Source organism: Carassius auratus, unplaced genomic scaffold (genome assembly GCF_003368295.1).
Source record: "Carassius auratus strain Wakin unplaced genomic scaffold, ASM336829v1 scaf_tig00002696, whole genome shotgun sequence".
NCBI lineage: Eukaryota > Metazoa > Chordata > Actinopteri > Cypriniformes > Cyprinidae > Carassius > Carassius auratus.
In genome coordinates, this window is record NW_020523476.1 from 1 (window position 1) to 9,243 (window position 9,243).

General features: G+C 36.4%; 1 protein-coding gene across 3 annotated transcripts; it reads left to right on the forward strand.

Moving 5' to 3' along the window:
• Positions 1–863: 863 nt before the first annotated feature.
• On the forward strand, positions 864–9,131 carry LOC113070016 (gasdermin-E-like). Of its 3 annotated transcripts, none has more exons than XM_026243168.1 (10): positions 864–1,075; positions 5,278–5,488; positions 5,619–5,811; positions 6,138–6,294; positions 6,654–6,774; positions 6,928–7,050; positions 7,202–7,329; positions 7,702–8,047; positions 8,130–8,203; positions 8,353–9,131. In XM_026243168.1, exons 2-10 carry the CDS (start codon positions 5,281–5,283, stop codon positions 8,587–8,589), a joined length of 1,587 nt encoding a protein of 528 aa, XP_026098953.1. In that variant the 5' UTR covers positions 864–1,075; positions 5,278–5,280; the 3' UTR covers positions 8,590–9,131. The 3 variants fall into 3 exon arrangements, with proteins under 3 accessions (XP_026098953.1, XP_026098954.1, XP_026098952.1); XM_026243169.1 differs by lacking the exon at positions 864–1,075 and adding an exon at positions 2,296–2,368; XM_026243167.1 differs by lacking the exon at positions 864–1,075 and having other exon boundaries at positions 5,024–5,488.
• Positions 9,132–9,243: the final 112 nt, after the last annotated feature.

Below are 9,243 nucleotides of genomic sequence, written 5' to 3' on the forward strand. Positions count from 1 at the left end.
TCTTAATAAACTCTAAATTTAATCCCTTTGCCAGTTTTTTTTTTTTTTTTGGGTGTTCAGCTGGGTTTCCTTTTAATTGTTGTTTTGAACATGTTTGACCTGTGCCATTGCATGTTTTCTGTCCCCTCCCTTTAACCATTCTTCTGTATTGTCTTCTACTTTAATACTGGAGTACAATTTTGTCCAGATACTTGTACTTTTACTTTAAAACTTCCACTGAGTACTTTTAATTTTACTTGAGTAAAGTTTTGGGGTACTCTACCCACCTCTGCGCACTTGCTTGGATGCTTTGGGGGTAAGCATAACATCAAATTTTCGTTTTTGGGTGAACTATCCCTTTAAGACCTGGAACATCTTGTGCACTTCCTTCCAGTCAAGCCCACACATTCTGAAGTGGAAAACACTTCGAGTGTGGGGGTTTTTAAAGCAGGCATAAGCCTATGTGCTGGTTTCTGCGTGTGGCACTTCCGCTCTGCTTTCTGCACTTTTGCTCTGTTTGTGTGCTGCTTCCGCTCTGCTTATGCGTGTACAGTGAGTCAAATCATGACATCTTCACTCGTCACATGCACAAAACATGTTCGGCTTCATCAACCAAAGCTATGTATTAGCTTATACAAATAACCCTAACCTCAACCATGTCCAAAGTTGTTTTATCACGTCATTCTGAATGCTGCATTAATTCAAAACAATTCACAAGCCTTCTATAGACTAGTCTCCAGACTGGCTAACGTTACTCCAACTAAACTTTTGCTTTAAAAAAAACACACACACTTGGAACCCAAACTCGAGCCAAAAACCAATGATATGAGGTTCAGCACCGCCTCCTCTCATAGACAGCCCAGTAAACAGGATATTAGCCTATCACATTACATGTGAAGGGACTTTCGAGGAGACGGTTAAATGTGCTTGCGCGTGTTGATTTTGTTTGACTTTCTGACACAAGTACAGTGTGGATTTGTCTCTGAAACCAATTTATTTTTTATTATTTTTTTTTCATACTCTATCGCTGTTTCCGCTCTCTTTTGGGCCGTGGGTCTATACAGACTGCAAACTATTCTCTGACTAACAGTGAAAGGTGCGTATTTCTAAAGAAATTACAAATATTTATCTATTAATACGTTTGATCACAAGATTTAATGCTTGACTGAATTACTTTATGCATGCTAAAGTACTTTAGTATTGAAGTTAATAATGTTAAAAAAATTAAACAATGGCCATGTTTATGTGACATAAAGGGAGTAGCAGAGATCTGGAAATTAATGCTGATGCGTTTGTGCCCATTGTGACTAAAGTTACATGAACATAATCTAGTCTGACTGAAGAACACCATCCATTTTGGCCATTGCTTGTGCCACTGGGTAACATATGATGTGGAAAAAAGAAAATAACGGTTTTGAGCAAGAGGTAGATAAAGTAATGGAACAGGGACCCTTTGGTATGGATAAATATATTAGATTGAGTGTTATATGTTAAACCTAGTCTACATTACCATACATATTCAAACTACTTCTAACTAGTATCATATGCTTAAACATTTGGGGGTAAGAGTGACGTTATTTATAACTCTTAAAGGGATAACCACCCCAAAAACAAAATTTTGTCATTATCACTTACCCCCATGTCATTCCAAACCTGTAAAAGCTTTATTCATCTTCGGAACACAATTTTAGATATTTTGGATGAAATCCGGGAGGCTTGTGACTGTCCCTTCTGCCAAGTAAATCAGGGCTGCTGCAAGCCAAAAGGGTACCCTAAGCAGGATTGTATTGTTGTGATAATGATGACAAACTGCAGTTAGGTCGAGACGCTGATGAGGACGATGAACATGCAGATGAGCTTCCCCTGAGACGGTTTCTGACAGTTTTGCAGAAATTCTTTGGTTATGGAAACCAACATCTGTGGCATTGTGCTTTGTGGTAAAACTGCACATTTTAGATTGGCCTTTTATTGTGGCTAACCCTAATGCATCATTGTGAAATAATCATGCTGTCTAATCAGCATCTTGATATGCCACACATTGTGAGGTGGATGGATTATCTCCGGCAAAGTGCTCATAGATTTGTGAACAATATTGGAGAGAAATGAGCCTTTTGTGTACATAGAAAAAGTCTTAGATCTTTGAGTTCAGTGCAAAATGCAAAAACAAGTGTTGCATTTTGATCAGTGTAATTGTTTAGATTTGTATAATGCATTCGCTTTTTGTCGATCCACTGATTCACATTTAAAATATTTAGTAAAAATAGCACGCTTATTGAAAAGGCACATTTTTTCTCTGCCACCAGGTTTCACTTTCGGACCTGCAGAAAATCGCAGTAGGGCCTACACAAAGCTGACATGAAGCGGCAGGAATCCAAACAAAAAAAATTGAGTATGCTACATTGTATGCAATTGGGTCCTATGAGAAAAAAAAAATGTCAATGCCAAATAAGATTTTTTTGGTAGCCTACCACAGAATAAAGGTGTTTAAATTTGAACATTTCAATCATACTGTCATATGTTTATGTCTATCTTTTCTTGACTTATCAGCATTAATCCATCTTGTAGATGAACTGGGAACAAGGGTTGCACAATTAATTGAAATTAAATTGCAAAGGCAGTAAATTGCGATTAGGCAGAAGCTACGATTGTCATGCGTATGTTTCAGTGAAGCACAGTTCTGTGATCCGCAGTAAATCTCCATCCGAAGGCCAGAGGGGGCTCTCACGCTGAAAATCCAAATATGCCCCGAAGTAGAAACCCATGAAATGCCTATGGCTGCAGCTGAATAAACAGAAGTGCTGCATCCGAAAACTTAGGCATCTGACTTGCTGCCTCACTGTCGTATGAAGCAATGAATTTGCATGCAGCATTTTTTGCACTAAGGCACCTCATGAAATGAATGTCGGACTGACTTCTGAGGCATTGTAATGGTTTAATGAACTACAGCAAAATGTAGAGAGCTTTGGCGATAAGTAAGTGAATATTTTATTACTGCAACATTAAATTCTCGCTAGAAATGACATCAAAAGTAGGAAAATGTTGATCAAAAACGTACATTTACACACAAACTCACCTACGACCGCAACTTTTTTACCTACGACAGGAGTGTGGGATATCAAAGGCAGCGAAGGATACATCTATGCTGCCTTCAAAAATCGGCCAGATGAAGGCATCTCAGGAGACAGGAACTGAAGCTAACATTGAATTTGGATGTGTCTTGATGCCTTCCTACCTTGGAATGCATCCCCCAAAGGCAGCATTTTTCAGTTTTCGGATGCAGCCAAGATTTACTGCTATCATTGTTTCATTGTGACTAATAAACACATGACTACAGAAATATATGGTTTATCTAAGTTTTTATTATTATAATTTTCATCATAATAAAGTATATCTATAATGGAATGCTAATCAACATAGCCATTTTGACATGTCACTCGACATGTATCCCTGCTTAGAATACAATGAAATACAGTGTGCCTTAATTATTAAGAAGCCGCATCATCTCACAGAAGGATTTATTTCAAACACTCGACTGACGTTTCGAACTGAGTTTGGAGTAAAAATATGTTGTTAAATTTGGTATGTTCACGTCCTCTCAGATGGAGCAGCATTTACTACACAGAGCCGTAGTTCACTGAGAAGATACGCGAACAGCTGTCGTCATTGTGAATGGTTTTGTCAATTTCATAATACTACGATTATGTTGTCTGCGATTATGAACCCGATTTTGCAGCTTGTCAGAGAACTACGGCCAAGTCAGCATGGATACGGTTTAATTTTCTACTGTAGTGCTGATAACGAAGCTTTTTGGAATGCAATACACATGCGTCAGTCCTTGCCTTGGTAACACAAGTGTAATATAAACAGCGATATGGACGATGATAAGATATTCTTTCTTTTTGGACTCCTTTTATCTGATATTTACTTGTTCAGTAACAGAAAAAAGAGAAGGTGACGACGGGTAAGCTATCAATAAGTGCAAATGTTACCTCCACAGACCAAACTGTCTCAAGTTTGATTCTTATTTATATTGAACATGGCGTAGCTGTTTACTTGGCTGTTTGGAAAAACTGGTAGCCAGGCATAGTGGGAAAGTCATGCACACACAGTCTTAACAGCACGGTTGAGCGCGGTTGTCTAACAGGGCCGAGAATGGTTTTTAATGGTGCAGCACTGTAGCCTACCAGGCTCACGTGGAAATACGACCATTATCGTACCTGACAGTCCTTATAACCGTTGGGCCCAATAGTAAAAAAAGTTGCTTTTTTCAAGGGCGAATGAAAACCATTTCGCAGGGAATGCCAGGTCAAAAAAAAAACATTATTCGAATCTCGAATAATCGAATATTCTGGTCCAGACCTATGGACTATAAGCATCACTTGGCCACTGAGTGTAGTTTGGGCTTCTCCTCTGTAAATGTTGTGATACACTCTTAAAAATAAAGGTGCTTCACGATGCCATAGAAAACACCTGAAGAATCTTTACATTTCACAAAAGGTTATTTGTGGTGGAAGAAAATCCTTCAAATTATAAAAAGTTGAGCACCTTTATTTTTAAGAGAGTATGCCTTTCAGTCAGTTATTTTTTTAATTAGTAAAATGCAATTTTATAGGAGTTAAATAATGTAGACAAAAGGTTAAGTAAAAAAATATTAAAATGCAACAGCGCATAAATATAGCAAAATGCTCCTCTTTTTGGTTATTTTTCTAGCTGATTGATGAGTTTATGGACACCAAATGGTTATTCTGAGTTAAATGTAGCCTATATTACGTTGCAATGTTTACAATCTTTACACGTTTTCCAGTTTGAAACATTGAATGAGCTTTTAAACAAAAATTTCAGTAAGTTTTTACACTGTCTTATTCTATTTACATGATCAACCATATCTGTTACACCTACAAGCCACCATCTGCAGTACATAGATGTGGTTGAAATGCTATCTTAATTCATTACAAGATTTGTGCTTTTTCTATTCAACTGTTCTCTCTTCTGTTATTTATTCCTGTTTTTGGTATTATTTAATGATTTCGGCGTGCACATTTTGACCTCTGCATTGGAATGGCTGTTTGCATATACAGTATTATGATAATTCTGCGGATCATGTAATGTAAATAAAGTATTATGTAATCTAAGATAATTTATATTTGGGAATAACTGCGGGGGAAATTCAATCAGTAATTGAGTTGCTGCTTTTATACAGTTTGCATTCATCATTAGGAACAATGCTTGAGAAAAGTCAGTGAAAGTGTTCACATTTTCCACTGTGGTTTAATGCTGTCTTTTTATGTGTTTTTGCAGAGGATGTTTGACAAAGCAACAAAGAAACTGGTCCGACAGATTGATCCTAACGGTTCCCTGATTGCGGCTTCCAGCCTAAATGATTCCGGAAAACTCCAGCCGCTTGCGGTGGTTCAGAAAACCCACAAAGCCTGGTTCTGGCAGCAAACTAAATACAAACCCACAGGATTCAAACTCAATGACCTGCTGGAAGGGGATCCAATTAAACCAGGTAAAGTGCATAGTGAATAAGTATCTCAGTATGTTCTCAGTAGAAACAGATCTTTTTTCAAAATATGCCTAAATGGAACTGCCTTGCATCTGTCATTGATGAAATTAGTGTCTCTCTTTGTTTTGATAAGTGTGTGAGGAGAAAGAGATTGCATCGATTGAGGGAGAGTACAACAACTCTATAACTGGATCCGGAGAGGTGGGAGGTTCTGCTGCCTGCCTAAAAGCGAATGGAGAGGGCTCATCAAAACTTAGTTTATCCCTCATGAAACTTAAGAAGGAATATGTGGATATTCCCGCTCTTCTGAAGCTCACTAGAGGAAGGTCAGAGAAAAACTATTTAATATGATGTTGACCCACTAAAATGAATGTTAATTACATTTTAATAAAAACAATTAAAATCAGTACAGAACCTAATGTTGAACCCTGTGGTTGAACCCTCTTGACAGGAATGTTCGTTCAAAAATTATTTTTATTTTGAGCCCACATGTTACTCAAAATCTGTGAAGGAGATTTTTTAAAAAAACTTTTCATTTTCAATGTATGAAAAAAAAAAAAAGGTTTGGAATGACATGCGGATTTTGATGCATATAAGATAAAAATCTGATGTGGTTTGATACTCATTCCTCTGCTTTTGATGACCCACTTAGGAGGTTGGACCTCAAAAGCTCTTTTTTCAAGCATTCCCTCCCAAAAAACATGGCTTTTACCCTCCTTAAAGAGCGAATTTTCACCACCCACGACTGCTCCATCTCTCATGCTGGACTGGAGAAGGCCAGCTGCCAAGCATCGGCTGATTTTGTTCAGGTTTGTTAGAATTAGTGTGTTCAAGGTAATGATCCAGAGTCATTAGGAGATCATGTCAATAATAAATCTCCTTATATGTTATTGGTAACTGAACTATTCAAATCATTTTGAGTAATTAATGTAAAGCCGAAATAAAATATTATATAAATATTGGATGAAAAACTGAAACTTAAAACTTAATTGAGAAGAACTAAACTGACTGAAATAAAAATCTATTAAATCTGTATAGAAATATAAAAACAATAAGTGCACTATTTAAACTAATTAAAGACTAATTAGAATTCAAACCAAAACTAAAAATATAAAAATAAATGCTAAACAACAACAACCCAGAATTAACTGTGTCTTTGGTGTTGCAGGTGTACGCGAAAGACCGCTTTGAAATTCAGTCTGGCTCTAAGACTTCATTACACATCCCACCGGAGACTGTGATGGCTTACAGTGTCATTGAAATGAGGATCGAAAGTGACGGCTATTTTGGTCACTGACATTTACTTAATATGGCTGAACAACAACATTACAGTTCATTTTGATTGCATCAACAAATATTACATTTATTACTATGATTAGATTTTTTTATTTCTATGTATTTGAGGTTTCCATGACTGAGCTTTGATTTTTGTGTGAGTTTAGATCTGGACATTCTGGATTTGGCATCAGATGACATTTCCGAGAATCCCAATCCCACTTTCTCAGAGGTGGATGGTCAATGGCCACAGATGCAGGAAGGTTTCCCACTTACTACTCTAAAAAACGGTGTGTGTTTCAGTTCCTTCGTGTTCTGTTCATGTATCTGTGCAGAAGTAGGATTAGCCCTGCATTTCACTTTCCCTTTTTTAAGTTCCTGGTTCTTAGGACATTGCGATAATGTGGCATTTTGAGATGTATATTTGTGGTCTCTTTGCAGCACTTGCTGATGTTCAGACTAGGTTTTTGGCACTGGCGGACTTGTCTGCTGAAAGCCGTTCCTCCATCCTTCTCCTGTTGAGGAAAATTCTGATGGACCGATCTGTTTTGTCAGCTTTGGTGGATAGAGTGAGTGAGATACATAAAAGATACAATGCTCGCTAAATCATGTACAAAAGTTGCAGAAGGACAGTGTGAAATTGCATAAATGGTTGAATTTTCGGTCCTCTAGGATGATTTTAAAGATTATTTCACGATAGATTTGAACTTTTCCTCATTTTTAAGAGAGTTTAAAAGTTACATGTACCATAAATTCTCTAATATTTTTATATAATTAGTGTTAGTTTGAATATCATAAAAAAAAAAATGATTACCTTTTCAAGATTTCAAGTAGTCGATGGTCATGTAACTGAAAAATTTCACATGAAATGAAACCGTTTTTTCCTTATTATATCACTTATATTTAGTTTTCTCTGATCCCATTGTCTTTTTTTTTTTAAGCTTGAGGAGTTACGCAGCGGTGAAGATCCGTGCTTCTTAAACAACGAGTCTGAAAAACAGAGCCCGATCATTGATGAATTTGTAGACTTACTGAAAGGCGAAAAACTTTGCAAGAGTGGACTTACCACATCAACGTCATTGTCCAGTTACAATGGATGTCAGATATCAACAGCCAATCACAGTGATCCTCTTGTGGCACCTGAGTTAAATGGATCAAGCCCCATACCAAAAGAACAGAGTGGCTGTGACATGGCTGTATCCCATCAGAACGAATGCTCAACAGAAGCAAGCAGGGAGAGCATGGAGCGTATCAGTGTTATGGAAATGCTGATCAATGCTCTTGAGGGTTAGCATTGCACTGAAACGCAAAGGTTTCATATGTACATAGAGTGTCTGTCTTCACTTATACACTTTATTGTTTGATTCAGAACTCACCGATGCTGGACTGGACCTGCTAGAGCAGTTCTGCACGTCTGAAGCTCTCCAAAGTCTACAGGATTTAGTGAGTTTAATATTCTTGGATGCCATTGAAGATTCTGCATGAATGCTTTAAGAAAAATTTGAAGTAGCTGAAAAAAAATAAACATTACAATATAAATATATGTAATAATTTTGTAAAGCCTTTTTATTTTTCTCACTCTGTACACCTAGGTTATTCATCTGACTACAAGAGATATGCCTATCTACAAAGACTCCATGCCTGTTTTCCTCCAAAGTGACGACGAATTCAACAGAGTAGAAGAACTTTTTAAGTCATGCAATGTTTTACTAAAGAAAGAGAATGACACATTAACCACAGAAATTACCTGTAAAGAGGGCTTCCTCCCAATGGTTCTGTGCGTTGCCATACATGGCCTTGCATCCTTTGTTGCTGCGCAACCGTGTTAGCACTTAAATAGACTGTTAAAAAGTCATTTTAAAATGTTTTTCCAATTATAAAGACATGTTAGTTCATGCAGCAATTGCTTGCTTTAGTTTGAATGTTCCTGTGTGCAGACATTTGCTTGCTTATTAATATTTTGCACAAATTCTATCTTTGTTAATTCCATAAGAGTAATCCATATAATTGTAATAGATCTCCATCAAGGTGCCATTACTCAGATTTATACAGTTTTTAAATAGCTCTGCAAAAAAGTTATTAATACAAACCTTCATTTTCCAGATAATTTTAGTTATTTTCCAAAACTAAAATACACTTTTATTTCATTACAGTGAAACTGTAGTAAATTTAAAAACCTTTATAACCTTTATCTCTGATGATTTAAAGATTAAAGTTTAAAAAAAAAAAAAATTTATTGCAATATTTTGTATAATAATTATGTTTATTTTGAGTTACTGTAAATGCATAATTTTGACAGATTTTTAAATATTAATGTTTATCACTGCACTTGAGCTTGAATTTTTTACTTATGTAAAACATATGATATTATGCAAATACATTGTTGTGCATCTCTCTGCACATAAGGAGTGGATGCCAAAAACTTTGGTTGATGATTTCATCATGCACTTGTATTATTATTTAATGAAAAAGAGGAACAAAAA